The 14,637-nt window shown below is 44.1% G+C and overlaps 1 protein-coding gene across 6 annotated transcripts in view; it reads left to right on the top strand.

Moving 5' to 3' along the window:
* CNKSR3 (CNKSR family member 3) overlaps window positions 1-14,637 on the top strand; it is an 84,695-nt gene that overhangs the window by 40,500 nt on the left and 29,558 nt on the right. For 3 of the 6 annotated variants that reach the window (XM_078447488.2, XM_078447486.2, XM_078447489.2), the window contains exon 2: window positions 12,884-13,047. The exons of 1 other annotated variant lie outside the window; for it this stretch is intronic. In XM_078447488.2, the coding sequence (XP_078303614.1) occupies window positions 12,884-13,047 (164 nt within the window). Of the gene's footprint in view, window positions 1-11,121; window positions 11,422-12,348; window positions 12,452-12,883; window positions 13,048-14,637 lie in introns of those variants that run through there. 2 more of the 6 variants (XM_078447490.2, XM_078447491.2) reach the window with 2 other exon arrangements.

The raw sequence follows: 14,637 nt of genomic DNA, 5'->3' as shown, positions 1-14,637 counted from the left end.
AGAGAGGGACAGAGGCAAATGAGGACTAATGAACAAGTAAAAACTCAGAAATTTGCTAAGTCTTACGAAGGAAGCCACCAGGATCCACAGGGAAGAACAGGGGTCATTGGGCTACTTTAGGTCCAGGATCAGCTGGGGCCTCCCTGCGAAGAAGATCATTCTAGGGCAGAGGAACAGCATTCAGGCATGCCCGGGAGTAGAAAGAAGCTTGAGGGCTGGAGGAACTAAATAAAACTGGTGTCCAGCATGTAGTTGGCGGAGAATTTGGCCAGATGAAGCTGCAGAGGCTGGTAGGAGGCCAACAGACCAGACTGGCCTTTGCTGGCTTGGGTTTTTCCTAAGGGCAGTGGGAAGCCAGTAGGGCTTGGAGCAAGGGAATGGCATTTAACTGTGTTGAGAAGGTTTACTGAACCTTGAAAATCTACTACATGAAAGAGGCCGGTCACCAAAAACCATATATTGTATGATTCTATTTATGGGAAATGTCCAGAATCTCTTATGGGAAATAGCCAGGCAAATCCATAGACTTAGAAAACAGATTAGTGGTTGACCAGTGGTCAGGGCGGGGGTGGGTGAAACGGAGTGAGTGCTAACGGGTATGGGTTTTTGTTGCAGGGTGGGTTGAAAAGGTACTAAGATGGGTTATGGTTACGGTTGCATGACTCTGAATCTACCCAAACTCAATGAATTGTGTGAATTCATTGGGTGAATTGTGTGGTCTGGGCATTATATCTCAATAAAGCTGTCATTTCAAAAATCAGAAAAGACTGACGGTGCCTCACAACAGGCTCCATTGCCCTAAGCAGCTGTCCCCAGTTCAACAGCTGCTTTTGGCTTTCCTCCACCCTCCTTGAATAGAGCATCCCCTTGGCCCCCGTCTCCTGCTACTGTACAAAAAAGCCATCAGCTGGTGATGATGTCAGCTTCTTGCCGTCAGACCTCCAGTTCCATCCATCCCAGACGGGCTTCTGTGTTCCCCTTAACAGTGCTAGACAGGCAATGGTTTAAATCCCCAACACTGCCTCTTATTGGCTGTGTGACTTTAGGTCAGTTATTTAAAAGCTCCCTGAGCCTCAGTTTCTTGTCTTTTTTTTTTTTTTTTTTTAAAGAGCTTAAATTTTTTTTTTTCACAAACACTTAAACAGCACTTACTGTGTGCCTGTCATTATGTTGTAAGTGCTTTAAGAATATTTAACATGTTTAATCATCCAGATAACCAGATGACCCCTTGAGGGTAGGTACTGTTATCCTCTCCGTTTTGTAGGTTAAAAAAACCTGAAGCACAGAGAGTTTAAGTAACTTCTCCAAGGTCACACAGCTGGGGAGTAGCAGAACTGAATCCAGGCAGTTTGGCCTCAGAGGCCCTATTCCTTAATTACTCTGCCATGCTGCTGATCCTGGCCTGTAAAATAAGCTTAAGAATAGCCCTTTCCTTGCTTTGTTTACAATTTTTTAGTCTTCAATTACTTGAACATCACTTGTATCTTAGAGCATTTCTGCAGTGCACAGCATGGTCCCTGAAACATAGTCTGTGAATTAATGTACCTAATTAAGTCACTTTTCCATTCTTCCATTTCTTCATCAACTACCTTAGACCCCACGAGGATATGGGTGCCCAGTTGAGGTCTGGGTTCTGCCTTAGCCCTGCCCGTTTTGTTTTTTGTTTTGTTTTGTTTTGTTTTGTTTCTTTTTTACTGGAACAATGTCCTAGGGAGCCCACTCTTTCATTTTGGGTTCCTCATCAATGGAGTGGCGATAATTATAACCTGGCCAGCATCCTCCCTAGGGTCATTGCAAGGATCAATGAAGTGTTTTGTACATGCAGGTGCTCTGTAAAACGCACAGCCTCCTGTTAACCCAGGGGCTTAATTTAACATGCCGGCCAGCTGTTTGGACTGTGCACTTTTGAAGTGCTGATGGCTGTGTTAGTAGACGGTTAGACAAATGGCAGTTTTTCCCTGGAAATCCTGATGGCCCAGGTGAAAAGGAAGTGGCAAATGTATTGTGTGTTCACCTCTGCATGGGGGAGCTTTTCCCCTGGGCAGTATTGACACTCAAGCAATGGGCAGAGCTGAAGCCCAGCTTCTGGGCCACCACCTGGTCCCTGTGCTAAATTGATTCCCCCCAGAGCTGTCAACTTAAACTTGCTGTGTGTGGTGTGCGGGGAACTACTCAGTTCTTCCTTCCATTCGGTGTAAGCACGCCAGTCACAATAGTTGTAGCCAATGTTTGGTTTTAGAGTAAATCTGATGTATAGTATTGGCAAAATAAGTTGTGTTGGAGGAGGGGAAGAATTACAACTTATATTGAGAAAAGTACATTGTTTTCTCCTCTTAACACATGTTACTCCTCCCCCCCCCCCCCCCCCCCCCCCCCCACTCCGCAAGCATTCCAGAATTAGATACAACTGTTTGGTTACTGAATTACACCAACCAACCTTGGAAAGTACATTTCCCCCCCCCCCCCCCCCACTCCCCACCCCAGAGCGTTGTGGAATCCTCTGTGTTCATCTCTACAACTTGGTTTTGTTTTTAGAATCTGAAAACTTACTTTGCATTTTTTTGCTGAACATCTACTATGATGTATTTGTATACATATGTATACACACAGACATATGTCGACATCCTCAGACATGTAAGGCAGCGTCAGATTTCTTCCCTGCCCTCAGTGTTACCTTTCATGTTCATGATACTTTTTTGAGGGGGGCAGGCAAGGGAGGAGGACTCAAAGCTGATCATCTATCTCTTTAGACCGTTGGTTCTTTGGTTGATTCTGATTTGCATCAGAATTTGCATTTGTCAGTTCAGTGATTTAGGTCAGCCTAAGTATTTCCTGAAAAAGATGATTTCAGACAATGCTAACTTATTTCATTTCCCCTGTCCCCACTCTGGGTACCTCCCTTTGCGCCTGGGCTCAGTATGCTGAAGGGATGGCAGGATGGGTCCTTTACACAGTGTTGAGGTTGTGCTGGAGCTGTGGGCGGGGGGGTGGGGGGGGTGGGGGGCGGGGGGGGGAAGGGGGGGTTGCGGTGAGACAGGGTCAGATTGCAGGGCCTACAACTTTGACGCAGAGTTTCCTGGTGCAAATTGCCAGCTGGAAGGCATTACTTACCAGTGTAGAAACCTCAAATGAGGGCAGGCCATTTACTTGACTGTTTTCTGGGTAACTTGAATCCTTGAACTAAGGTAGTCTTTCTATTTTTACTTCCTTAAATTATCCTGGCATGGATATATTTGCTATTTCCAAGTTCTTTTTCGGTAACGGATCGTCTGCGTATGTAGTGAAACCCGAAGAGTGGTTGTTTCTTGGTTCCATTTTCTGATGTCTTTGGGGTGACACAAGTCCTAGAAGGCATTAGTTCCCGGCAAGAAAGCTGGGTTTGCTTTAGAAACAAAATACTGACTGCCCTCTGCTCTCCGTGTTGTTGCTTCTTGTAAGAAATTGAGGCTTGGGTTTGTTGCTATGTATTTGGTGCCTCTTTAGTGATGTGTGGACCAGCTTTTCCCACATGGTTAAGAGCACAAATTTTTATTTTGTCTTCAGCACTATTGTGCTTTAAGCTCGCTACTCTAGAAAATGCCCAGGAGCATATCCCTCCCCCTCAAGATCACTTGCTCCATTCCATAAATACAGTGGAAGAGCTTGGTTGGTTCTTAACTGGCCTTCCAGGGCTCTCATTGCTGGCTCTTTCCATGTGTTTGGATTTCCTGCAGCTTCTGCTTTGAAGGCAGTAGAGGCCTCAGCAATGGCTTCATAGGCTCAGACTCTAATCAGGGCAGAAAACCTCACAGCATCTTTCCCCAAGACCAAGTTCATTCACTTGATAATTATTTTAGCTCTGAGGATGTTTGAGATTGAAGTTTCTGGGCAGTTTATTTCCTTCTTCATACTCTGCTATGGTAAATGAAGGTAACTCATACTAGTTCAGATACTCGTAGGCCTGGAAGGAACTGAGAGATCTTCTGATCCAGTTCTCAGACGTTGTGTTGTGGTACCCTTTCTTCCCATTGCATTGAACCAGAAACCTGGCAAGATGACTGAGAAAATCAGAGCTGTGAGTGGTAGGGTGGGTGTCAGTTAGTTTCTTTCTTTCTTTCTTTCTTTCTTTCTTTCTTTCTTTCTTTCTCTCTCTCTCTCTCTCTCTCTCTCTCTCTTCTTTCTTTCTTTCTTTCTTTCTTTCTTTCTTTCAGAAGTGTTATTTATTTACTTAGTGCATGAGAGCGAGTATGAGTGGGGGAGGGATAGAGAGGGAGACAGAGAATCCCAAGCGGGCTCCACGCTGTCAGCACAGAGCTGGAAGCGGGGCTCAAACTCACAAACTGTGAGATCATGACCTGAGCTGAGATCAAGAGTGGGACACTTGAGTAACTGAGCCCCCCCAGGCACCCCTGGGTGTCTGTTCTGATCAAAGCCAGCTCATCCATGTGTGAGGAGCCCAAGAACTGGGAGAAGTGGTTTCTAGCCAGTATAATGCAGTAAGGCCATGGAGTAAAGCCAGAATAAGCCCTTGGCTGTCAGAGGTTGTGGGGAGGGAACTCACCAGGTTGTACCCTAAAAATTGGTGAATTTTAGTAAGTGGTCTCCTAATGCATGTTTAGGATTTTTTATAGGGGAGGGGAGGTGATACCTTCTCTGTTGTTAATTCAGTGTAATTCTATAAAATGACTCTTTGAAAAATATAAAAAGAAAAGAAAAAACCAGATTCACTTAAATCCTGGTCGAGTCTATTTCTCCACTTGGCAGATTTATCATCACTTTGTACTCGTCACTGCTGTTAGTTATACCAAGGGTTGGTAGAGGTCCAGGTAGTAAATATTTTAGGCCTTGTGGGCCGTTCGGTCTCAGTCACACCACTTAGTTCTGTCACTGTAGCGTGAAAGCAGCCGGAGGCAGCATGTAAGTGAAAGACTGGCTGTGTTCCTATAAAACTTGACTTACAAAACCCGGCAGTGGGCTGAATCTGGCCCGTGAGCTGTGTTGGCTAACCTGTGAGTTGACGCTTTTGTTCCTTTTGGAGAAACTCCACAAAAGGGGCATTTTTCTACATTCTCACCAGAAGGACAAATGTCCTAGGAAAGTGGGAGTCTAGGGAAGTTTGGAAGAGGACAGACCCTCCAGGGCTTAGCCATGAGACGCTCCCGGACTTGGATCTGTGAAGGGTAGGGTGGTTTTGCTTACACGGAATTTTGGAGGGTGAGTTAGGAGGAAGAATTGTGGGGGAAGAGAGGACTGAGTGTGGCAGCCCGTTTCTAGATTACCATAGAAACCTAGGCGGGAGAGTTTAGCTGCGACAGTGACATGGGATGGAGGGGACCTTTTGAAGGGATATTATAAAACTTAACATAAGAAATAGACATTTCCAAAGGAAAAGTTAAAGATTAAAACATTGAAAAAAAATCGGAAGGCAAATTGTGATTCTTCGTTAACAGGGAATGTGATACCGTTTCAAGTGATTCTCATTAGATCTGATCATCATTGCTTAGAGACGTCAAGTCTACCGTTTTTTTATTTAATTAATTATTTTCATGTAAAAAAAAAATTGAGTTGGGGCGCCTGGGTGGCGCGGTCGGTTAAGCATCCGACTTCAGCCAGGTCATGATCTCGCGGTCCGTGAGTTTGAGCCCCGCGTCAGGCTCTGGGCTGATGGCTCGGAGCCTGGAGCCTGTTTCCGATTCTGTGTCTCCCTCTCTCTCTGCCCCTCCCCCGTTCATGCTCTGTCTCTCTCTGTCCCAAAAATAAAAATAAAAAAAAAAAAAACGTTGAAAAAAAAAAATTGAGTTTACTTATTTTTGAGAGAGAGAGAGAGACGGGTGTGGGGAGGAAATAAGCAGGAGAGGGGCAGAGCAAGAGGGAGACACAGAAGCAGGCTCCAGGCTCTGAGCAGTCAGCACAGAGCCTGATGCGGGGCTCGAATCCATGAACCATGAGAACATGACCTGACCCAAAGTTGGACACTCAACTGACTGAGTCACCCAGGCACCCCTGCTTATTTATTTTTTAATGTTTGTTTATTTTTGGGAGAGAGAAAGAGACAGAGTGCGATCAGGAGAGGGGCAGAGAGAGAGGAAGACTCAGAATCTGAAGCAGGTTCCAGGCTCTGAGCTGTCAGCGCAGAGCCTGATGCAGGGCTTGAACCCATGGACCACGAGATCACGACCTGAGTGGAAGGATGCTTAACCATCTGAGCCACCCAGGTGCCCCAACACTGGTTGTAGTTTTGATTCTTTAGGGAAGGCCAGTCAGTCAAGGGCCTGTCCAACCAGGCAAAAAGAATTCCTCAATCCTTTAAAATTATAGAGCTGAAAGTCAGCACACCCCTGTGTTTCAAACGTGGTGTTACTGTCTAAACTCAGATTGCTATATTTAAACCAGTTTTATCAGCTACTTTTAAAATTAAGGCCTGCAGACTTCAACAAAACAAGGGTGACAAAAGAAAGTCATTCCAAAGGGATATACTTGGATGGCTCACTTCCTAAAAGGGCACTTGGAAGTCCCACCAGTATACCATGCTTCTGAATTTTGGCATGCTCTGATTAGGTTTGCTTCATTAATTGTATTATGCCCATCGAGAAGCCAACCGTATTGAGTTTTTTTAAATCCTTAGCAAAGGGCCATGTTTGGGAGACATTATGACATATTGGATCAGGAGGGTCAGCAAGTTGGGAAGGCAGAGGAGCTTTGATGTCAGGTCTTTACTGTTTAATGTTTTTAAAAGTGTTGAGAATTCTAAGAATATTTTAATTACGTATAAACGTATCACCCAAGTCTGGTTTCCTTTCCTCTGGTTCAGATCGTGGAGAACTGACCTCTTCCTAAGCCCTCATCTTCATAGTGGAAGGCCTTGCATGTTAATTCAATGAATGAAATTGAATTTGTGTGATCTGTAATTGATTCTCCTGGTTGAGGAACCTAGTGTACCCGATTCTGTTTGGATCATCTGTCACTTGTGGCCCTTAAAAGTCCTGACTGAGACACGAGCTTATAACTTTAGTTGAACCAATTTCTGAATCAAACAAAACAAAACCCTCTGGCTAAAACATGCTTCAGTGATCAAAAGTACTGCATGTAAAATGCTGTAAGATCACTCTGTATTTGTGGAATTACAGTTTTTGCTGACTTGAGCATAGGCCAAAAGCATAGCCACTGAACAGTCCTTCCAGTGGGCCGCGTGTACAGAAAGAGGGTGATGTAGCCCATGATCTGATTTTAGTCTCCTACAGAAAATAGGAAGAGAATAGCTCTACATTTTTTGTGATGGAGCATTTCCTCTACCTTCTTAATCTTCCTATACACAGGCCTTGCCACCTTTTAGAGAGATTAATTAAGAAAAAATAATTCTTAGTATGGGACAATGATTCTTTATCCTTAAGGTAGAAATGACCTTCTTTAATCCTGAAACATTGAGACTTGAAGCAAATCCCTGTAGATACCACAGTCCGTAGTTTCCTTATCTTTAGTTACTCACCTCCACGGGAAAATAAAATCAGGCGGCTTGTACGTTGGTGTGACATTAATATTTTTGTGAAGTTCTTTGTCTTTCTTCACGCATTCACTTACTTATTTCACACATACTGTCAAGTGCCAGCAATGTTCTAGATGCTGGGGGCCAAACAATGAACAAAAGGAAACCTCTGCTTTCATGGGGCTTATGTTCTGATGTCCATCAGAAAACACTTTTAGGTGGAATCGATGATTATGGCAGGCTCCCGTCTTTGGGAATACCTTCCAGGGGAGATGATAATGTGGGCTGTTGAGATCTCATCTCCAATTTACAGTGTTCCCGAGGGGGTGCTACTTACGCCTTTGGGGTTTCTCTGTCTCTCTGGCAACTTTTATTCTGAACACTTAGGAAAGTGAGGACCTGAATAAATCACATCTTTGTATTTAACAATATTTATAGAGTATTTATTGTGTGCTTCATGGTGTTCTAAGCCCATTTATAAATATTAACGTTTCATTTTCGTTACAGATCCGTGCAGTAGGCAGTGCTTTTATCCCTGTCTTACAGGGGACTGAGTAACTTGCTCCTGTGGCAAGAAGTGGGACTCGTATTGGTGCTCAGGCTCTTAACCATGGCCCCGTCTCGGTCTACATCTAGGGCGAGAGGTTTCTTTTTTTCCTTTTCACGTGTGGGATTTCTTTGAACGTTTGAGTGTTTACTGCCAGACCTGGTGACAGCAGAGGGACGCTGGGCCTCTCCTTCCTTCTCCTTCTTGGTTCTTCCACATCGAGTTATGTGCTTAATTTGTGTAACTGGAATGTGTCTGATCTAATTTTATTTAATTACGTGTTTGTTTCGGTGCTGCTAGACATTCTGTAAGTTCCTCGAAGCAAGGAACTGGCAAACAGGTACGTGCGACAAATAGATTAAAGTGGATCTTGCAAATTGTAAAACGATTAGACCAGTTTACTTGAGTTGGGGATTTTCCCCTCCTCTGTGGGGCTGTGTCATATTTCATTTAGCTGTTTGCGAATGTTTGTATTCTGATCAGTGGGATAACTGAAGAATAGGCCATAACATGTTGGAATAATAAAGCCGGGGACAATATTATTTAAAATCTAGCATATTCAGGGGCACCTGGGTGGCTCAGTCGGTTAAGTGTCCAGCTTTGTCTCAGGTCATGATCTTGTGGTTTGTGAAGTCGAGCCCCGCGTCGGGCTCTGTGCTGACAACTGGGAGCCTGGATCCTGTTTCGGATTCTGTGTCTCTTTCTCTCTCTGCTCCTCCCCTGCTCATACTCTGTCTCTCTCTCAAAAACAAATTAACATTAATTTTTTTTTTTTTAATCTAGCCTATTCAACATATGTGTTCCTTGAAAAGAAGTCTTTATGCCACTATAGAAACTGTTTTTAGGTAGGTGGCAACATGCTATTCCTTCTTGATAATTCTTCTACATGTCGGGGATCTTTGGATTATTTGAGGTCAGGTCCCGTATATTCCCTCAGAATCCTCAAGGACACTCTGGCTCCCTTTTCAGGGAAATGTTCTGTATTCTGCATCCTTCAAGTTCTCAGTCTCTGATCATACATGCAGCGTTTGTCCTACAAGGAGCCCACATGGGCCCTTCCATCTCCGCTTTCTCTGTGTCCAAAATATTTCCTCAGGCTCTAAAGCTACTTCTGAAATCCTGTTTCTTCAGTGAAACTTTTCAGTTAATTAAAAGAGAAATCTGGCCTCACCTTTATATCAACTTTATTATTCAGGGATAAAGTTTAACCATCTATGATACATGGCTTCTTCACTTTAATTTTAATGGATGCATTTATTCTGTGCATGGAAACTGACACGAGTCTCTGTTTTATGCTTATATTTTAAGCAGTGGACTTGCTTGGCACAGTAAACATGAATTTCAGTTCTGCTGGTCCTTGGTCATTTGTTTTGCTTAAGAAAGAGTTTATGATCGCTTCTCGGCCTTTTGGCTAAAATTAAGTGAAGAAAGAGTTTATGACCTGTGGATGAATATGAAATAAAACGCTGTTAAATTTGTGTGGGTTTTGTTGGGGCTGCTGTAGAAAAGTACCAGAGACCGGGTAATGAAACGACAGAAATGTATTCACTCGCAGCTCTAGAGCCTGAAGTCTGGGATAACGGCGTTGGCAGGGTTGACTTCTTTTGCAGCCATGCTCCTTGACTTTCTTCTTCCCCCTGTGTCTTCACTAGGCCTTCCCTCCATGTGTGTCTTCTCTATAAGGACACCAGTCATACTGGATAAAGGCCCATCCTGATGATCTCATTTTGACATAATCACATCTTTAAAGCTTTTCTCCAAATACACTCTCTTTCTGAGTGCTCAGGGTTAGGACCTCAACGTATAATTTTGGTGCAACACAATTCAGCCATAACGAAGTTTAAATGTATAACATGGTTGTCCTAAACTTTGATGATCATTAAAACAAAAATTGCCTTTAAATTTTAAAAATAGGCGAAAGGAGAGGACATCCTGAAGGAGAGGAGATTGTAGGATATTGGTTGTGATCTGGCTTAGAACTGGCTAAGTGATTTAGGGTGAAATTCATAGTAGTTAAGACTTTTGTTCGTACTTTCCAACTGTTTGGATTCAATGACAGTACCTTCTAAGTACCTCTAAGATGTTGTGATTCTCTCTTAATAACTGTTTGCAATTACAGTAAAACTTTGGTTGGCGAGCATAATTTGTTCCACAAACATGATTGTAATCCAAAGCACTTGTATATCAAAGCGAATTTCAAGAACCATTGGTTCAGTTGTGATCATGTGATGTTTGGAATCACGTACAACTTGTATTGCAAGACATCGCTGGCTTTTCAAATTAAAATTTATTAGAAATGTTTGCTCATTGGGGCGCTGGGGTGGCTCAGTTGGTTAGGCGTCTGACTTCGGCTCAGGTCACGATCTCATGGTTTGTGAGTTCGAGCCCCGCATCGGGCTCTGTGCTGACAGCTCAGAGCCTGGAGCCTACTTTGGATTCTGTCTCCTTCTCTCTCTGCCCCTCCCCACACGTGCTCTGTTTCTCTGTCTCTCAAAAATAAATAAATGTAAAAAAAATTAAAAGAAAATGTTTGCTCATCTTGCGGAACACTTGCAAAACATGTTACTCGCAATCCAGCGTGTTACTGTAGACCCTACTGCTTATTTAGGAAGATGCTTGGAGAGGAATTTTTATAACTCCGTGTTTCCTGGGTGGAATGTTGAAGAGCAGAGCTTGTGTCAAATGGGCCTTGATTTGAATTCCAGGCCTTTCCTTCTATAGCAAAGCTGAAGAAAATGACTACAGAAATCCTTCTCTTGGCATCTTACCAGCCGTGTGGCTGTGGACGGGTTTTGTAGCTCCCTTGTGCCCTAAAGTTAGTCATCTATAAATCGGGAATAGAGGTGTTAGGAGGCTCTCCTTAGCTCTTGGCCCTTGTCGCTGTCGTTTACTGCAGATAGATACTGCCCATGTGCAGGTGGCCCTGGGTGGCAGGGTGCTGGGATGCAGCCCAGGGGCAGGGGGGCACATCGGTCTCCATACCTGCTGACTTGCATGGCCTCCACTGCCTGTCTGACTCACGTGTCACAATGGCCACTTGTGGCTCAAGGCCGTCGAAGTGGAGCTGGGTTTGTTATGTCACTGGCCCTAACCTCGCTTGCTGTGGGATGGAGCCCCTTGGCTAGATAGGTGGCACTTGAGGGAAGATGGGTGGGTTCCAGCTGGTTACCAGAAAATACTTTTTTCTTACCTCCTCTTCCTGTATTTGATAGTCCCAAATGGTTCTAAGGACATCGGTCTTCATTTCATAGCTTACCAGGAGGCAAATGGTGAAAGTTTACGGGGCAGAGGGGTCATTTAGCCTAGCACGTTGGCTTTTAAGATCCATAGATGACGTTAGTGTTGCCAAAAGCAAGTGCTGCGCCTTGTGTCTACTTTTCCTAGTCCAGAGTACCCACGTGGCAGAACTTTGGTGAGGGGTCAATGAAACAAAGAGTGTGTGTGTGCGCGCGTGCACGTGTCTGTGTGTGTGTGTGTGTGTGTGTGTGTGTATTTGAGGGTGACCGAGCACAGCGGTGTGCCTTCCACATATTTTATTCTAGTTAACTTGAATTTTCACCCTTTGTGTTGGGATTGATTTATATAAGCCTCATTGTTGGAAACACTAAGGGTGGCTTTTATTATTAGGCTTGAATAGAACAATTGATTCAGTATAAGATTTTATTCCAGTAAAACTCCTGAAACAAGTTGACCAGAAAGTTCTCTATACAAGAATAAAGAAACCCAAGTTTTGTGAGGCTTACCTATTTTAGTCATTATGTAAGAGCATTGGGGCGCCTGGGTGGCTCAGTCATTTGAGCATTCGGTTTCTTGATTTCAGCTCAGGTGTTTATCCCACACTTGTGAGATCGAGTTGAGCTCTGTGCTCGGCATGGAGCCTGCTTGGGATTCTCTCTCCCCATCCCAAGCACACACCCTATCTGTCTCTATCTCTCTCTCAAAAAACAAAACAAAACAAAACAAACAAACAAACAAAACATTAAAATACAATTCTGTTGACAGTACTATTTGACCTGGAAAAATTCCCGTAAGCTACCCCTTTTAGTTAACATTGCCTTTCTCTGGTGCCACTGCTGGTATTTTCTCCTTTGGATTCTGTATTCATGAGAACTTTTTCAGTCACAAGGCGCAGAAACCCAACACAAACAAGCTTAAGCTAGAAAGGGGATTTAGTTCAGTTTAAGTGAAAAATTGTAGGGGTAGAATTACCTTTAAGCAGGGTTACATCCAGGGGCATATAGCATATTATTGGAGCATTTTCTTCTTCTCAAATGGATGTATTTTCAGGAAACTGATCAGAAAAAAGCCAGCATCCCCAAAGTTATATCCTTATGACTTCCAGCTGGAAAGGAAGAACTTCTCTCTTCCTGTGTCCATATATCAAGTATCAAGGAAGATTTTGATTGGTTTTGCTTGGTCATCCTTGAACCTGTAACTGGCTGGTGGGTAGAATGTTGTGGCCAACCGCTGTGGCAAAGCATCTTGACTGGCATGTCCGTGGGATCACATGGGCTGGGAGACAGATGGACAGTCTCCAAAGGAAGACTGCTTAACAAATATCTAGTCCACATAACTCGCATTTCCAAGTCAGCAAGGGTTTAGTGTTTATTCTTTTAGTTGAGAGGGAAGGGGAAGGTAACCGTCGTAAAATTGTGCCGAATCCATTTGAAAATTTCAGCTGCACGTTGCAAATCTGTTTGAGATGAGAAGATGAGGACACACCTGAAAAGTGTCCCTCGGGTGGGGTATACATTGTGTAGACAGTCAGATAGTTGGGGCATAACTGGCGATTCCTGAAGTTCATTTAAACGTGGGCCGTTTTTTGAGTAAAGGAAACAAAATGGCAATAATGGACTTCTGCCTTCTTTTGGTAGGGCTAGATGATTGCCTGCAGCAGTATGTTCACAAGTTCGAACGGGAGAAGATAAACGGAGAGCAGCTGCTGCAGATTTCCCATCAGGATCTTGAAGAGCTGGGGGTCACGCGAATTGGACACCAGGAACTCGTGTTGGAGGCTGTCGACCTTCTCTGTGCACTGGTTGGTTCAAGAGATCTGTGCCATGATGACGTTCTTCAGAACCTTATTGTCTTAAGTCTTCAATGTTTGTGACTTAGAATCATTTTCTTATTTATTTGTTTAGACAGTGAGAGAGAGCACGAGTGCACTTGAGAGGGGGAGGGGCAGAAAGAAGGAGGGAGAGAGAGAGAGAGAGAATCCTGAGCAGGCTTTGCACTTCGAGCACAGATCCTGATGCTGGGCTCAAACGCACAAACCACGAGATTGTGCCCTGAGCCGGAACCAAGAGTCAGATGCTTAACCTCCTGAGCCACCCAGGCGCCTCCATTTTCTTAATGATCCATTGAAATGAAACGTGAGCTGAAGATAACCTAAAAAGGAAGAAAAGAAATAATTTTCTGGATAAAGAGGTGGCAAACTGTGGCCTACACGTTAAATCTAGCCCACCGTGTTTGTAAATAAAGTTTTATTGGCACACAGCCATGACCGTTCATTTATTTGTGGTCTGTGGCTGCTTTCATGCTTTCAGGGGGCCGTGTGGCCCCCGCAAGTCCAATATATTTCTTGTCTTGCCCTTTAAGAAGAAATCCGCCTGTCACAGAAACTGAGTTTGCCTTTTACAGAAAAAAATCTGTTAGTTTTCTTATCTTCTGTGGAGAATAAAACACTGGAGATAATCCCGAATGAAAATGTCATATTCTAAGCTGAAGTGAGAGACAGGTTCTGATTTCATGTGTGTTTTTGGTACTATCAACAGCTTTTTTATGTTTCACAGGTATTTGTGATCTTTAAATAACTGATGTGTTTGCTCGTCGTAGTCAGCCTGCGGAGTGGTAACTAGAAGGGAAAAAATGTGAACTTTGGTACCCTTTGCAGATGATTGAGCTTTGATTTGCACGTTGAGTGAGTTAAACCCTGCCAGGTTCTGACTCTTGCACTACACCCGTGGCCGCCCGAGCAGCTGTTTTAGGTGTGGGATGACAACACCTGTGAGGACATTGTGTGTCCACACTGGTTGCCACACGGTGGGGATCCACGTGTGTCCGTTAGGATGCCGTGTGAAGGATGCAGCGCCCCGAACCGTCAGGATTTGGACCCAGGCCGCAGCATTCAGTCTGGGTTAAGTAATGCTGTGAACCTGAGCCAGGGGTATATACAATGACATCACTGAGAATGGTGGGGAAGAATGTTCCCGATTATTCTGCCATTGCTGGTCTGCGTTCCGTTGATTATGTAACTCTTACTGCGCTGTGCATGTTCTTCTTCTTAAAATGGACAGAGCTTTGTCTCCCGCTCTGAGATGCGCTGCTCTTGTTTACAAAACTAACGGGGAAATTATTTGTGGTTGATAAATGAGCTGCCACCGGGGAGACGCTGTGGCCAAGTGGTGTGAGTGTTGGCCTGGAAGGCAGGCGTTTTGCATTCTGATCCTGCCCCTGCGACACACTCCTCGCTCTGCGACCTCCAGGGAAACGGTGGTGTCTGTTTTCCCCATCTGTACAGTAACACTCCCTAGATGTGGCTGCACACTAACGTGTGTTTTGGACGGCCCAGAAGATGTCTTAGAGTCTTGTTTGTTCTTAAAGCTGCATTTTTTTTTTTTTTTTTTTT

This window comes from Panthera onca, chromosome B2 (genome assembly GCF_046562875.1).
Source record: "Panthera onca isolate mPanOnc1 chromosome B2, mPanOnc1 haplotype 2, whole genome shotgun sequence".
Lineage (NCBI taxonomy): Eukaryota > Metazoa > Chordata > Mammalia > Carnivora > Felidae > Panthera > Panthera onca.
Note: the sequence above shows the minus strand (reverse complement) of the source record. Positions and strands in the feature narration are given on the sequence as shown.